This window comes from Capra hircus, chromosome 13 (genome assembly GCF_001704415.2).
Source record: "Capra hircus breed San Clemente chromosome 13, ASM170441v1, whole genome shotgun sequence".
In the NCBI taxonomy this organism is placed as follows: Eukaryota; Metazoa; Chordata; class Mammalia; order Artiodactyla; family Bovidae; genus Capra; species Capra hircus.
The window spans coordinates 61,986,748-62,003,748 of record NC_030820.1 but is presented as its reverse complement, the minus strand read 5'-3'; the positions used below and the strand labels follow the sequence as shown (position 1 = coordinate 62,003,748).

The following is a 17,001-nucleotide window of genomic DNA, read 5'->3' as shown; positions in this document are numbered from 1 at the left end:
TTTAGTCAGGAAAACCAGATGGTTTTCTGGAAAGAAGAAGCCCGGGGACCCTGACATGACAGCTCGGATCAATCCTCTGCACACGTGATGTAGCTGTGAGTAACACGTGCCTTGCTCCCCACTCCAGGGCAAAAGGGAAATTGAAGGCTTCCATGTTAGGGAGGAAGAGCGGACTCAAGAGGACCTCATCAGTCCTGCTCAGAAGAGAGCAGGGCCAGGATGATGGGACCTGCTGGGGGTAGGGGAGATGTGGCTCAGTACTGAGAGCCAGGGTGTCACCTCTTTGAGCAAGTGTTCCCAGGAACATAGGTTAAAATTCTAGCCCTGCCACTTGCCACCCTGTAACCTTGATGAATCACTTGTCTTCTGTGAGCCTCAGTTTCCTGATCTGTACAGTGTGGGCAAGAGCCAAGTCTCCTGGCAGAAGGGTGATGTGAGGAGGTCATGAGGTCAGGTGTGCTGGGGAAGGCAGCCCTCTATCATGGTGGCAGAGTGAGGCTGTCTCTACGATATCTCAGGTCACCTTCTTGCCCATCCTGGGCCTCACGTTTTCCCTTTGTAAGACAAGACGTTGAGGCTGGATAATCCCAATTTCCCTTCCAGCTTTGGATCCAGGTCTCTGATGCCCTGATTGCCCGTACCTCACCTCACCCGAAACCCAGTGGAAGGAAAGCCACAGGCCACAAAGAAGGGGCAGAAATGCCATTTTATTGCTGGGGGTGGAGGGCGAGGAGTATAGCGTGTCCTGACTGTGAGGAGGCGTATCTGAGAGTGTCCTTGACTGGGCTCAGTTGTCACTCCTGGGGGATGGTGGCAGCACTGACCATCCCAGAGGCAGATGGTACAGAGATTCAGCCATGTCCCTGGGAACCAATCTGGAAGGAGACCCCAGAGTGAGGCATGGACACCCTGGGGCCCTTACCAGCTCCTGCGTTCAGCAGGAACAGCTGCCAGAGTGCTTCAGCACAAATCCTGCGAGCTCTGAGGCTTATGGGTGGGCGACTGGCACCTGTAGTTTGGAGTCTTTCTCTGGCACCTGGCCCTGACCCCTCCTCATCCCCTCACCCTCCCCCCCAACCCCCCCCCCCAGACCTTAGCAACAATGGCCGATGTGAAAAGACTGATCAAGGCTCAAGGAGCCAGGGCTCAGGGCTCAGAGTATGATCAGGATCAGGGATCAGACTGAGACACAGGTCATGCGTCTATCTGTGGCCAGTGTCAAGTCAGCAACTTGAGCTAAACTTCAACCTGACTGCACTCCGGCTCAGTCAAGGACCAGAATCAAGCACAATCTGGGTGTGATTAAGGGTCAGGACTCAGGTTGTGACCAAGATCAGAGCTGACTCTGCTACTAGAGAAAGAAGTGAGGCCAAGACTTGCTTCTTCTCCACAGGGCCCTGTGGGGAGGTCGCATCCTCCCTTAGCCCAGGGCCCCAAGTCACGTCCTCACCAGCAGATGGTTTTTCTCATCTGTCCTCTTCAGTTTACAGTTTCTTGTGCGGTATGAAGTGTTTCTGAGGGAACAAAATCAGTAGCATTTCTCCAGATCTGGATATAGCTGAATAGAAACTAGATCCCAGTGGCTGCCACCCTCCAGCAGGTCAGACTTGGCAACCAAGGGATCTCTTGCATGTCACTCTGTCTCTCTGAGCCTACGTTTGTTCATCTGTAAAATGGGTATGATAACAGTACCCACTCCACAGTGTTGTTGAAAGAATACAATGAGATGCTGTATACGAAGCACAGAGACATGGCCCAGGTAACTGGGCCTGTGGCTGTTTTCTAGAAGGACCACCTCCAGGACCCTGACACTGTTACTCATCCCATTTCTGTTGCCCCACAGCCTCAGCAACCCCAGTCATGCCAGAGACCCAGATCAAGGAAAGCCCCCAGGGGCTGGGGGTGAAGCCACAGCTCCTCCTAAGAAGGGAAAGGGAAGGGGCAGTGTTCAGTAGCAATGAGTATGGGATATTAGGCTCTTTCTGTTTCTTCTTTAAATCTGCTCATCAGCTTGGCAGTGTTTACAGTCTTTCATTTCTGAGGAACCCAAGGATCAGAGAGGTGGAACCAGTTGACCAAGACCCCACAGCTGCTAAGAGCAACTGCAGAATTTGAACCCAGATCTGGCCCCTCCTCTTTCTTGCATTATTCTGTGCAGCTGGTTCGGCAGGTTTAAGAAAGGAGGGCAATAGAAGCCCTCAGTCTGCAGGGACACCATTCCCAGAGCCACACTCTCCTAACTTGCTCAGGACAAAGGATCCTGAACTTCTCCAGGGTCCCCTGACAGTCCTGCCTGTCAAGCAGATGTACAGCAGTGCGCCTGCCCCTTGGAAGGCTGCAGAGGGAGCATCCACCGCTTCCCCAGGCTGTGACTTACCTTTGAGGTTCTGAACCAAATTCTCATTTGAGGAGCTGATGAGGGTGCGGATTCGTGGGCACAGCTGAGGGTCACAGGACACCAGGGACGATACAGCAAGAGATGGAGAGAGGAAGACAGGAATGATGTTGGGATGGGGAGGGAGGAGAGGAGAGACAGGAGGGAAAGAGGACCGATCATTATCCACTGGGAGCACCCTGCAAACCACCTGCAGAGGTGCTCCCTACTCGGGACCTCAGAACCTCTGACCCTTAGGGAGCTATAATGATGGAAACCCAGAAGACCTAAACCTGAGAGCCAGAGAATGCTAGAATCCTAAAACTTCAGATTAAAACCTCAAAATCCAGACTTTTACCATTCCAGAACGCTATGCTCTTAGAAACCTTGACCTTTGGAACACTGGAATTTTAAGCAGTCAAATGAGGCCCTGGGAACCATAGAGAAGTGTTTCCAATAATTTTGTGTGTGTGCAATACACATGTATCTTATGAAAATGCAAATTATTGAGTCAGCAGATCTGAGGTAGGACCTGAGAGTCTGCATTTCAAACAAGTGTCCAGATGAGGTCAGTGTTGCTATTCTGAGAACCACAGCTTGAGCAGTGGCCCTCCAGTTTAGTAAATCACAGAGCCCTCTGGAGGAATTTTTCCCCCATAAACTGTGATACCCACCCAAATTCCAGAATGACTAATTTAGAATCATTTCTGGCACATGGTACATGTGGTTTGCATATGAGGCACAGGAATCTTACTTATGGTATGTGTACTTTTTATATTTAAATAAATTAAATAAAATTGTGTTCAATAAAGGAGAATATTGCTAAAAGGCCTACTGGCAGTGCATGGGTATGGTATATGATTCAAGTTGGAATCCAGTGATTTCTGCTAATATCAGATCCCTCCTCCCGTTCTCCACACACGAGACTGAATGAAGGAGGGGAGCAGCAGCTGACAGCCCGAAGGAAGTGGGCACCTCAGAAGGGAAGGTGCCCAAAGAGTACAGCCCACCCAGGGAATGTCACATCTGCCCCCCACCTGGCCTGGCTCTGAGCTGCCAGAAGTGGGGTACTCACCACGTCCTGCACTATGTAGGTCTCCACCAGATTCACGAGTGTGGTCACAGTCTGTCCGATATTGCTGCTCAGTACAGTGAGGCTGGAGACGGAACTGATAAAGACCAGGAAGTTGGCAGAGCAGCCAAGGAGGAGCAATGGGAAGAGGGCGGGACATGGTGGAGCACCTTGAAGTCAGGTGACTTGAGCTTCTACTCAGGGGGATCATCACCTAGAGCCACATGACTGACCAGCAGCTCATGAGAGTCCCATCACAAACATGAGACCTCATCCATCCATCCATCCATCCATCCATCTATCCTTCCATTCATTCATTCAGCACAGATTTATACAGCAACAACCATATATGCCAGGAACCAAGCCAGACTGGGGACAGAGGGATAAACAAAGCACAAGCAGCTCCCAGTCTGGTGACTAAATACAAAGCACATGTGGCTAAGGCTGGCTCCTTCCCACCTTCAGCCCCCAGCATAACTGTCACCTCTTCAGGGCAGCCCTGCGTGACTGCTGCCTAAGAGAGGGCTTTGCATCATGGCACCCTGTTCAGTGTGCTGCTCTGCCCAGGGACGGTTGCCACCTGACATTTACCTCGTGGGATGTTTATTGTTGGACTGAATGCTTGTCTGTTTGTCATTCCCTAAGAGAATAAGCTCCAGGAGAGCAACTTCTTTGCCTGAAGTCACCGATACATTCTCCAGAGCTCAGAGTGGTGACTGCCTGGCATGGAGGATATGCTCAGCACATTTTTGGCTGAGGAAATAAATGAAGTAAACCTACAATTAAATATATGATGACAACTGGCAGAAGGTATTCAGAAGGGCAAGAGAAGACTCTTACAAGAGCCAAGAGGAGGAACCTTGTTTTAGACCCTGAGTGATGAGATGTACATTGAAATGGGATGGGGGATAAGTGTACTTGGCATCCAGAACAGCCTCTGCACAGGTCTCGAGGTGGAAGGAGTTTGTTTGAGGCTGAGAGCAAAAGCTAGTGTGTCTAGGGCAGAGTGGCAAGGGGGAGAGCACAGTGATATGAGGGTGGGTCCAGATCAGATAGTCTAGATGGCCCTGAGGAGGGCTTGGGATTTTATCCAAAGTGGAGAGAAAAGCCCCCAGAGGGTTTGGAGCAGTAGAGTGGAATGCCATTTTCCAGATACGGTCACTGAGACCCAGAAGGCAGGATGATTTCTCTGGCGCTATAGGCTAGGCATTGTCCAGCAGGGCTCAGGCATTTGGACTTACATCTCAGTTTTCCCAAGTGATGGTAGGCTTCAGGGCCTGTTTTCTGTTCTGGGGGTCTTTAGGCAACCTGTGATCAGATCCCTTGTTGAGGCAGTATGGACTGACCGCTGTTCAGGGCTCAGCCTGGTTCCTTGCCAAGGCCAACCTGCCCCAGCTGTCAGCATCCAGACCATTTCTCCTCTCCCAACCATGACCACGGTCAGCCTTTCTCCCTCCACCTTCTTCCCTGGGTTAAACATGCTCTTTCAAGCACACAGTATAAGATGCAGATTTGGTGTGTTACCAGAAATCAGTGATTTAAGGAGAGGATTCAGTTTCCAAGATCTTATTTCGGGAAGTTCCCAGTGTGTGGAGGATGATTTGGGGACAATCTGAAATTAGAGCCCATGGTAGGCATTTGCTACTCCTCTTGCCCCTCCTAACTAGAGGCAAGAAGGGAAACACAGTAAATTATTATCATCATTATTATTATTGAGGGACGTTATATAATATGAGAAGGTCAGTTCTTCAAATAGACATAGCAATTTAAATGTGCAAGCATCTAACAAGAGCTTCAAAAAGCATGAGGCAAAAACAGATGAAGCTGAAAGGTGAAATATGCAAATTCACAGTTATGGCTGGAGAGGTCAACACTCCTGTCTCAGTTAGGGGAAGAACCGAGAGACAGAAAGTCAACATGGATATTACTATTACTGAGAGCATAGTGCCAGGTTGCATGCTAAACCCTTGCATTTTCTCATTTGGTCAACACAGTAGCCTATGAATTAGGGATCACTACCATCCTCAGTTTAAAAATGAACACTGGAGATCCTAGAGCTAAAATGAGGATAAAACCATAAGTCAGTGGCAAAGCTAGCTTGTTTCCAGAGCTTCACCTCTTTTTCACCATATTCTGCTCCCTCCCAGATATAGGAATAGGGCTGAAATTAGGGATTCCAGCTCCTCGGGGAGTCCCGCTCTGCTGAGATATCTGGGCCTGACCTGTTCACGAAGGGGAGTGATATCCTGGCTGGTCTGTAGGTGCATTCTCCTATGACCACCATTAAGGCACCAGTTTCACCAATTTTAAAGCTGATACTTGTCTGTAGGACAAAGTTGAGGGTCAGGTCAACAACTGCACCCAACAGAGGCCTGTAGGGAATAAGATTCATAGTTAACAGAGGTGGAGAAATCCTCTCTTGTTGCTCACTTGAGTCCCCTTCTCTGTAGACATTAGATGGGGTGTCTATGGACAATGTCAATATTGTCTGTATTCTTGACAGAATCTACATTCTTATATGAGGTTTTTCTTCTCCTGGCCACAAGGGTTTCTGTCATGTGAAATTTCTAAGCAGTATGACACTGATGATTAAAATAAACAGAACAGTCAACATTTCTTTAGCACCAATTCTGTGTTAGGTATTTCAAACAAAAATATTTTAACTGGATTAATTCATTTAATCATGATCGCACTACCAAGACAGAAAATTACTATCTCTATTTTCCGAATGTGGAAACACTTGGTATAGAGAGGTTAAGTAACTATCCTCCAAGATCTCATAGCTAATAAATGATGAAATCCTAGTGCATTTAATTGATAAAGACTCTTCTACACATCTTCATCTCTTTGTATCTTTAAAGTAATTAGAGCACTTAAAAATTATAGTTTCCATATAATTGCATATGCTCTTCATGACATATGGACAATGCTATGTGGCCCATACTGGTCACTGTCATTTAAAGAGAATCTTGAGGGACAAAGTGATGCTGCAGGCAACTTTATCAAAGGGTATAAATTCGATCTTCTCAGCTTTCAAGTTTTATAATTAGATAATTACCATGATTTCGGAGATATATTTCATGAAGGATTTTTTAACAAAAAGATTGGTTATGGTCAGTGTTTCTTAGAACATTTTAAATGTTAAGATTTCAGGTGTGTTTGACTCTCTGTGAGCCCATGGACCATAACCCACCAGACTCCTCTGTCCATAGAATTCTCCAGGAAAGAATACTAGACTTGGTGGCCACTCCCTTTTCCAGGGGATCCACCCTCTGAGCCACCAGGGAAGCCCAAGAATGCTGGAGTGGGTAGCCGTTTCCTTCTCAAGGGGATCCTTCCAACCCAGGGATTGAACCCAGGTCTTCCACCTTACAGGCAGATTCTTTACCATATGGAGCCACCAAGGAAGCCCTTAGACCTGGAAAGGTCTCCTTCTTTTACAGATTGGGAGACCAAGTCAGAAGCATGGAAGGTACCTGATGCCAGATTGGAGATCTATTGGCATACCCCACTGCATCTCTCAAACCTCCGATTCTAACCAATACTCACAGCGTCAGGGTGACCTTAGCAGTGATGGGGATACTCAGGCTACCGCTTGGGCCTCCAGGAGTCCCTTGGAATGTGATATTCCCCATGTTGATGCTCCTGATTGTCAACCTGTGCGAAAACCACAATTCACCCTTGTCATTCATCACACAGCCATTGCTGGGCTCTTCTCTATGCCAGTCTCATGCTGAGTATTAGAGCCTGACTGACTTTGCCTGCTTTGGTCTTCATGCTAGCCCAGTTCAGAGGATGGATTCTCTTCACTGGATGGCATGGCAGGAGACAACTGTAATTCCCCCTAGACTCCAGGGTGAACATGTGCCAGAGTCAGAATTTGGTTTCTTAAAAAATTAAAGTATAGTTGCTTTTCAGTGCTGTGTTAGTTGCAGGTGTTCAGCTAAGTGACTCAGATATATATGGACAGATAGTTATGCGTGTGTGCTAGTCACTCCAGTCATGCCTGACTCTTTGTGACCCTACGGACTGTAGCCCACCAGGCTCCTCTGTCTACCAGGCTCCTCTTGATTCTCCAGGCAAGACTACTTGAGTGGGTTGCCTTTCCCTTCCCCAAGAGATGGATGTAGATATAGGTATATATAGGTGGAGATAGAGATACTTTTCATTTCATATTCTTCCCCTTATAGGTGGTTACAAAATATTGAGCATACTTCCCTGTGTTATATAGTAGGTCCTTGTTGGTTGTCTGCTTCATATACAGCAGTGTCTACATGTTAATGCCAGACTCCTGATTCATCTCCCATACTCCTTTCCCTTTTTGTGGCCATAAGTTGTTTTTTATGCTCACCACTCTGTTACTGTTTTGTGTAAGTTCATATCATCATCTTTTAGATTTCACATATAAGTGACATCATGTGATATTTCCCTTTCTCTGAATTCACTTAGTATGATTATTTCTACATCATTCCATTCCTTGCTGCCAAAGGCATTATTTCATTATTTTTGGCAGAGCCAGATTTTGAACCCAGAACTGCTTGGCTCCCAGACTTCATGTATGGGACCATGTATATGGTATAAATTCTAGTTTCTTCTGTCCTGAGGTCATTTAGACTTTTATAGTCAGCTATATTCAGGGAAGAAAAATTTTATTCCTTGGAAAAGTGACATTAGATACCAGCAAACAGGTAGAGATGAGGGTGAAGAGAACCTTCATCCTGAGCCTGAAATCACATGAGAAGCAAGCCTAGACCTTTAAGCCCCTTGATAGGTCCTGCAGCCCTGCCTCTAATTTCCCCAAACTCTAGAAGAGCTGGCCTCACACCAGTTCCACTCTCAGGCGTGCAGAAGGATTTTTAAACTTTTCTTTTACTTTTCTGTCTTTGATCTTAAGCTTACCTCCCCAAAGATATGTATTCTCTTTTGGAACAAAGAACTTCAGTGTGAACTCAACATCAACTCACCGTATACACGATAAACACTGTAAACACCGCAAACACCCGACAAATGGTTTTCCTGACAAGCGAATATGTTCAGTAATGTTCTTGTCCAACAAGATCTCATCTTCCTGGATCTTCTCAGTAACTACTTTCTCCAAACTTGTGAAATTCTGGGGCAACTCAAAATCAGCCTTCACTTGATCAAGGACAGCTGCAAAAGCAATCTCCATTTAGTGGGAGTCACAACTTATCATGCAGCTCCTATGCACAGGCACCAGATGCGACTGTTTGCCTCTGTTATTTCTCTCAGTCTTTACAACTCCATAAAGCTGGCATTACTATTATCTGCACTTTCATGTGAGGAAATAAAAGATCAAAAGGTTAAGATATGGGCCTAAAGTCCCACAGCTAGGAGACCTTGTTTCCTCTATGCTGCCTTCGTACTAATGTATATTCATCATTCATCAACAAAGCAATCAATCCACTTTGTAGGCAATAGATATTGATTGAACACCAGCTTCTAATAGTGAAGCTCTAATAAGATACTCAAACAAATGAAATAAACTTGGAATAAACTAAGAAATGGAAAATCTAGAATCAAGGAAAAATTATGGCTCCAAATCATGAAAGTGGCAAATAGGGTTCCCTGGAACAGTCTTGCAGCAGGCCTGTAAAGAAATGACTCATACTGGAGAAGAAGGACAGAGTGTCCTAGTGGGGGCCATTCAGAGAAAAAGGGATTTGACAGGGTGATGGTAGATGTAGAATGGCACATTTGGAAAGAATTAAGAATATATGTTTTGAAAGTAAGTCAAATGAGAAACAAGGCAACAACTATCTCAAGGAAAAACAAAAGGCTACAGGAAAAGATATGTAATCATAGTAGTGCTACTTGGCTCTGCAACGGACAGTGTCACCTAATTATAGTAATGCAAACAGAGATGGAAACTACATCTAGTCCTGTAACTTACTAGGTGACCTTGATTTAGACCCTCTGTTTCCAAGCTCAGTTTTATCAGCAATGAAACTGGAAAGTATATTTTTGAAGGTTGCCTAATTCCTGGAAAGGTTTAAAGGCAGTCATTTTCAGAAGTTAATTTCTCTTATAAAGAATGTTTGACAGTGTGCTGGTAATGTTTCCAGGAAATGAGAAGGCCAAGTTCTCTTAAGAAATCTGAAATAAAAAGCGATATGACTAACTGGAAAGGTGGGTAGTTTTAAGCCTACCTAGGTTTGGTAGGGATTAATTTCCAATTAGATGATACAAATTCCCAAGAAGATTGAATGACCCAAAAGAAGAATATGCTTCAAATGTAAATAAAATATTTAATTTAAATAATGTAAATGACAAATAAAAGATGAAAAATTGAGTGAACTTTTTCAAAATTAGAGAAATAGGTGCCACCGATCATCCCGCTTTCTGACTCACATTCAGATGCACTGTCATCAATCTCAAGTTCTTTTTTAAGAGCAGATTGCAGCTCTGTCACAACTCTGTTGTCAGGAAGAGATGCTGAAGTCCCAGTGAGCAGGCCACACAAGAGAACTAGTCTCCAAAGCTGAAACATCTTGTCCTGACACCTGGACAGTCATGAGAGGAACAGGAGTGAGAATTACCCACAGGGAAATGGGATCTCTGATGTGCACCTGTCACTCTGACACTCAACAGTCCTTGAAGATGGACGTGGTTATCTGCTCTCTTACAGACGGGCAGCTCAGGTCAGGAACCTGGAGCAACTTGCACAAAGATACACAGCCACTGCGTAGAGGAGAGGGTATTTGGAAAGTCACACTTGACTCCAGGTCGGTGCTCTTTACACAGAGGTCATTTGCATTTTCTGGCTTCTCTGCCTAGAACATTTCCCTCTTCTTTGCATTTTTACATGAGTCACTTTTTGAGTCTCCAGCTTCAGTAAGACATCATATCCTCTATAAAGCCCACTCTAGGCCCCTTCCCAGAGTCTAGGTCAGGGGTCCCACTCTACTATCTTGTTGCCTTCATTCTCTGATCAGAATCCTTGGTACAATTAGTGATGACTTGCTTCCTTTCTCACCAGGCTGTGAACTCCTTAGATAAGGACTACAACTTTGTGAATTCCCAACTGATAGTAAAAAAAAAATAAACAAAAACCCTGCACCTAATCCAGTACAACCAAATAAAGGTTTGCAGAATTAAAGTATGAACAAATAAATAGGCACCGCATCATGACCCCACATTGCTCACCAGTTTGAGACTTCTCCTAATATAATTGATTTCTTAATTTGCTATATTGACAATATTAGCTAATTCATGTGGCCCTATCCCTCTGCCTCTTGGCCCCAGAGCCTTCTGAAGATCTCCATGTGGGGTGGCATTAAAGGGGAAGCCCAGCATTCACAGGTTTGGAGGAAAATACTTACAAAATCCTTGCTCCACTGCGCAGTCTCCTGGAATTCTACTGGGTGCTGATGGCCCTTATATTGTGGTGATGGGTGGGAGGCTGCCCCTGGCAACAGGCCCTGGGTCCAGGGCCATCCAAGGAGACTCCGAAGAAAATAATCCGTGTCTAGAGTGAACAGAGAGAGACTTCCAATGCAAAGGTCATCCAGGATGCTTGAATTGAAATGGGTCGATATGGAGAGGACTCTGTGCCAAGACTAAGAGAAGGTTCTCACAGAAACTCCAGCTGCCAAGATAGTGGCCACTGTAGGTGGGGTTTGGGATAAAGACTGAGAATGGATGAGTTGGAGAATGTTGTGATAGGAGGACCCATAGTGATCATCCAGCCTAATTTTGTCATCATTTGGAAACTCAGTTCAAGAGGAGAGCAACCAGCTTGAGGTCATCCAGTAAGACATGGACAGGGATGTGCTAGAATTATGCCCCATGGAGTCAGGGTCAGGGACTAGTGAGGTCAGTTTTTCCAACTCTTCTCTGATTTTTGAGTGCTCTCCACCACATCCCTCACAGTGGAGCCAGCCTCAAGGCAGATGTTTGTAATGATGCATTGTTCAGTATCATCCTCTGAAGTCTGCCTACTCATTTGATTGGCAGAGTCCCCCCAGAGACAACAATATCTGCCTGCATAATGCCTTCTTACATGCGGTCTCCCTCTGCACACTTGCCCCCAATCCCTCGACTCTCAATGCAGCAGCCAGAGGGGTCTCATTCAGTGTAAAACCGAAGTCCCCATCATGGTCCCTGTGTCATCTGCTCACTGCCGCTCCAAACCATCTCCCTCTCCCTCCATGGCCCCTAGTGTCTTCCTTCTGTTCTAGAAAGATTCAAGCCTCTTTGCTGCCTTGGGACTCTGCACAGACCACTCCATCTTCCCAGAACTCTCCTCCCTAGCTGTCACTGGCTCTCGACATCACCTCACAAATTCTGTGACTGTCCACCTGGTGGTCCCTCCCTTTCCCCCTGACTCATCTTCGGGTTGGCTCCTTTTCACAGCAAATTATCATCATTTGACTTTTTCCTCTTGTTCTCTGCCCTCAGCAACTTGTTACCATCCTTTGTTCTGTGGCTTTCCTCTCACATGGGTCCCCCAAACCTTGACCTGGCTATAGAATTCTCCAAGCCTCTCTGGAGCATCCTCTAAAGCCATCCACTCCCTGGGAAGACGGGAAGGGTCCCGTCACCAGAAATGCTCAGGAACTTGACCAGATGGCTGCTAAGATTCTGTGTGACTTGATGTAACTGTGAGCCATGATTCTAAACTCCCTTAGTCTCTACTAAACCATCGTTACAGATTTGTATGACTCTTCTTTCCAGATTTTTTTTCTCCCTGAGTCTGGCTCAGGGAGAGGAGCTATGGTTCTGAGCTATGGAACAAGGAGCTGTGGTTCCCTCAGGCTTCCTGCCTCTTTCCTTTTCTCACCCTCCCTGCCTCCCAAAAGCTCACATCCATCTGGCCATGGCCTCCTGGAGTCACAGTGGCTGGTGCTATTTCTCATCATGGACCACACCCAGGACAAAGCCAGCTTCTTGCACTGATATCAGCCTCCTCTCATGGCTGAGCTTTGAGGTGAAATGATCTTCATGCTTGATCCCTGTTGGTGAGTCTGGGGCTGGCAAACAAGTGCCTACTTTCTAAGGAGCCATGTTCTCAGGGTGACTCACTGCTTTAGAGGTTGCTGGCTCTAATTCACATGAAGACAGAACTTCACCACATGATCAATGTTCCCCATCTGCTAAAGCATTTGGGGGACTCCCTAGTCTAGTACACACTAAACTAAATCTACCAAAGTGGAGAGAAACTATGTCTTCCTTCTTTCTGAGGTCCTCTGTCCTCTGATCCCTACAGTGTGTCTGGAACTCTTGAAGAAGCATATTCATACTAATATGAAGACATGAACATTCAACGTGCATGCATACATACCTGTGAGAACAAGACAGCATCACTAGATTCAAGAAGAAAACACCTCCAATTATCCCCCTGTTTCAAGGGTACTTTTACAGAATCATGGGGACCATGTTACCAGAGTTCTGGAGAAAAAGGTCACTATCACAAAAGGGGCTATGGGTCTCCACAGATTGCCTGGGTTTGTTTTTGTCCTTAGAGCTACAGTTAAGATACAATTCTCTGACAGAGTTCACTAGAAAATGAAGCCATACAAAGCGAATGAGACAATATATCCTTGCAGTGCCTGGATCCAGCTGTGCCTGATGTCCTCTGTGCCCTAGACTTTCCAGTGCAAATACATTTCTCCCTCCCTATCTTTTTTGTTGAAGTCAGTGTGAGTTGGGTTCTGCTGTTCAAACCCACAGTAAGTCCTGACTCAGCACACTTGTACACTCACATCTGCTTCCTCCCTTCTGATGACTACTAGAGGGTCACATGACCACATTGGAAACATAACAGACTTCAAAGCCTCAGGAGATCTTAGAATTCATCAGTTTAACCTCTTTGATGAAAAGTCTTGGGAGCTGTGGCCGAGAGAAGGAGAAAGACTCATCCAAGACTACATCCAAGGGTTCAAAGTGATTTGAACCCCACTTCCTTTCCTCTTTCATTTTATCTCTTTTGGTTTTGATGACATTTTCTACTTTGGGCAATAGTCTTAGGGGAAAAAATAAAATGACTAACCAGAATCACTTAGTAAGTTTCTTTAAATTATAGATGCCTGAGCCCCTCCCTAGGTACTTAGGCTCAGGGGCTCCAGGGTGGCTGACCAGAAATGGAAGTAACTGGACTAGATGGCTCAAAGGTACTTTCTACCTTGAGTTCTATGAGCTGTGACCCCCATGCCATTCTCTGGAACCTCACCTGTGCCTGGACATGACCCTCACAACCCAATATGCTTATGCAGCTTCATCTTCTTTCCTCTTCTCAGCCACCACCAGAGGGTGTTACTGCCCCCACTTCCCAGCTGAGGAACGTGAGGTTCAGGAGGGCAGGATGTCTTGTTCAAGGTCACACAGATGGGAAGGGGCAGAGCTGGATAGTGACCCAGCTCTACTTCCTCTCCCATCGAGGTTGGCTGTTTCAGCTCCCATCCTCTGGGGCAGCAGCAAGTTGCCTTCTTTGGCCACAGTGTCCAGACCCAGGAAGGCCACAGGTGAATGGCTGACCCTGGGCTCGGCCCCACAGGTCCGCTTTCGTCATTGGTGTTCACGACAACCCCATGAGGAGACTTGAAGCCCCTTTTTCCAGCTGAGGAAACTGAGGTTCAGGGAAAAGAGGTGACTCACACAGGTCTCACATGGACAGGGCCCAGCATTTGAGTCACCAATGAAAGAGCTTTCACCCAGATCTCATTGAGGCCAACTGGTTTGGCAGGAGCGTCTTTGGGCTTGAATACTCTGTTCATTGCTCGAACTCTGCTGTTTGATTCCGTTGTAACGCTTGGTGCATTGGGCCTGTGTCAAGCCGGAACACCGGGTCCAGGAAGCAGATGGGTGCCTGCTGACATCAGACTGGGGGCACCGGCAGAGATCTCTGGGTCATGCAGGGTTTTCTCCTCTGTTCTTCCACCTGCTTCTCAGTAGGAACCTGTAAGCCTGTCCTGGATATGGATGTGGCCAGGGCAGAGTGGAGGTAGGGCTGGAGGCTTGGGGAGCAAGTGTTCCTCACGCTGACTGTGATCCCACCATCAGAGCAGAGAGCAGGTGCCTAAGCTTGAGGTTCGGATGTTGAGGAACCCATCCAGCAGAACCTTGGGCCCATCAGCAGACCACCCTCCCAGACTGTCTGTGTCCAGTTCGGCAAACACTGGAGTCCCTCTTCCTCTGGTTGTGGGCACAGAGCAGAGGGCTGTGCTAAAATCTTGTGAAGAGAGTTTTCCCAACTCAGGACACAGGCCAAGGGCCTGAGTGTGATGTAGTGAATTCAACCCGGTTTTGGCCCCAGGCTTCACCTGGTAAAACGGGCAAACAACCCTGTGCTTGGATCTTGGTGGCAAAAGGAAATTAAAAGCATACCGAGGGGGTGGTGCTCATACCCCGCTTCATTGCTGGGCCAGCTGTATTCGAATCCTCTCTCTTCACTTGGTACATGCTGTGCAGTCTGGACAAGGAGCTTCATCTCCCTGAGCCTCAGGTCCCTGGTGTGTGAAATGGGACTAAAGATGGGATTCTCCTCCAGGTGTGTCGTGAGGATGTGGTGGGATAATATGTATGAAGGGTGGAGCATGAGGTAGGTCCCTGATATGCAGTGACACCAGTGGCTAAAGCACCTCTGAGGGACTGGGGGCAGGAGGAGAAGGGGATGACAGAGGATGAGATGGCTGGATGGCATCACTAACTCGACGGGCGTGAATCTGAGTGAACCCAGGTAGTTGGTGATGGACAGGGAGGCCTTGCATGCTGCGATTCATGGGGTTGCAAAGAGTCAGACCCAACTGAGCGACTGAACTGAACTGAACTGAATGCACCTCTTATTTTCAAGTGCTGGATGAGATAGAATGGTCTCAGGTCCTCAGTATACCAGGGTCCACAGATTCTGGCTCCCTTGGGTGATGGTGTATCACCTCCCTTGGCAGGTATGCCTCTTCATAAGCCTCAGTTTCCCTTCTGGGGCTGAGTAGCAATGACAGTACAATGGACCCAAATACAATCTGGTTGATTATAGGCACTCGATGAAGCTTTCTGGTAAGAAGCCCTCGCAGGCAGCTCCTGGACTTGGAAGGAAGGATTGATTAGTGGTATCTGCCACACATTCAGGAGAGGAGAGTGGAGGCACTGTGTGTTTGCCACTGTTGGCCCAGGTCATATCCAAGAGGCCCTTTATCCAGTGATGGGCACACAAACACCACACGTTCATGGAGGGCGGGACTCTGGGACCTGCCTGAACTGGGCAGAGGAGGAGACCCCTATCTAGGTTGCAGTCTTGGCTCTGTTAGTAACCTGCTTTGTGACTCTGTGTATGATGTTTGTTTTCTCTCAGGGCCTCTGTTTCCTCTAACTGCAAAATGACCAGAGGTTTTCTGCTAGACGACTGACCCCTCAGGGCTTGGAGAGGTGTTCAGGAACACCTGGTGGCTACTTGCTACATTCCCACCAGCTGGGGCACCCCACGCTCTTGCTTTGAGCATGAATTTTACCGGCTCCTTGGGCACAGTGATTACAACCCATTCTCTAAAACCAAAAGAGTCAAGAGCACTGTGTTCATGCCCAGGGCCTGACATAGTGTAGACACTCAAATATTTATTACAGCACACAGAAGCATTTTTCTTTAATGCTGATTAACTAAAATGTACACTTTTAGAAACCATGCATTTCATTATAATAATACAGAAGCTTTAGCTAGAGTCAGCCTTGGGTGTGAATCCCAGATTTCTCTCTTGTTAGCTGTGTGACAGCAGGCCAGTGACCTAACGTCTCAGCTTTTTTTTTAACCATGAAATTAGAACAAGAGTGTCCTCTACCTTAGAAGAGCTGCTGGGGGGACTAAATAAGGAAATGTCAGTAGAGAGCCCATGGCAGCCCTGGCTGGAGAAGTTGCTCCATGAATAACAGTGATCATCATCATAGCTAATATTGCAAAACATAGTAGTGAGTGGTGACCTAAGGAGCACTAGGAGCCCAGGAAAATGGGGAGGGTGACAAGGGGCAATGTGTGCAGTTCTTAAAGGTATGATAGGCCTGGGCTCAAGTCATGGCATTGCCACTTACTAGCCTGGTGAGCTTTCCCTCTCAAAGACTCAGCTTACTCACCTGTAAAGTGGGCACAATGGGTGTGCCGACGTCACTGAACTCGTCGGAAGGGTACACAGTTAGCATGTGTAAGCCTGGACTCGCATCTCTAAAGATGTGCTTTCTTCCTCTTCCATTGGAGTGGGAGCCTCACAAGGCAGGAATCTTATCTGTTTTGTGCCCAGACTTGCCGCCTGTGTCATAACGATGCCTTGTGAATGTAACTGATGAAGATGTTTCCTGACGTGTTGTTTTTGCTGTTATTATAGCACATAGGCCAGGAACACTGCCCACGGGTGACTTCCCTGAGGGAAAGCATGTTATTCTGTTTTCAGGTACTTTCCATGCATGTCTGCCTTTCCACAGACACTGGGACTTCTGTTGCATTGAGACCCACCCCTACCTTCTTCTGGGTCATCCCTGTTCAGGGGACCACAGGTATTTGTAGTGGCCAAAGGTGTGGGCCTGACTGGCCCGAGGTTTCTCCCCTACACATGTT

At 46.9% G+C, this 17,001-nt stretch overlaps 1 protein-coding gene across 1 annotated transcript; it reads right to left on the bottom strand.

The window, feature by feature from the left end:
* Window positions 688–10,918, bottom strand: LOC102171351 (short palate, lung and nasal epithelium carcinoma-associated protein 2B). The gene is made up of 9 exons (XM_018057719.1): window positions 10,787–10,918; window positions 9,816–9,967; window positions 8,411–8,597; window positions 6,996–7,103; window positions 5,669–5,818; window positions 3,450–3,543; window positions 2,378–2,441; window positions 1,451–1,514; window positions 688–875 (listed from the first exon to the last, which is right to left on the bottom strand). The coding sequence occupies exons 2-8, from the start codon at window positions 9,952–9,954 to the stop codon at window positions 1,480–1,482; spliced, it is 777 nt and encodes a 258-aa protein (XP_017913208.1). The 5' UTR covers window positions 9,955–9,967; window positions 10,787–10,918; the 3' UTR covers window positions 688–875; window positions 1,451–1,479.

What these genes read in the sequence shown, in the direction of transcription:
- LOC102171351 (XM_018057719.1), bottom strand. Translation starts at nt 9,954, where the DNA reads ATGTTTCAGCTTTGGAGACTAGTTCTCTTGTGTGGCCTGCTCACTGGG. An exon ending in CAGTGTTTATCGTGTATACG is followed by an intron (nt 7,104 to 8,410) that starts GTGAGTTGATGT and finishes GTTTTCGCACAG; the next exon opens with GTTGACAATCAGGAGCATCA. An exon ending in TCACTCCCCTTCGTGAACAG is followed by an intron (nt 3,544 to 5,668) that starts GTCAGGCCCAGA and finishes GGTCTTTATCAG; the next exon opens with TTCCGTCTCCAGCCTCACTG.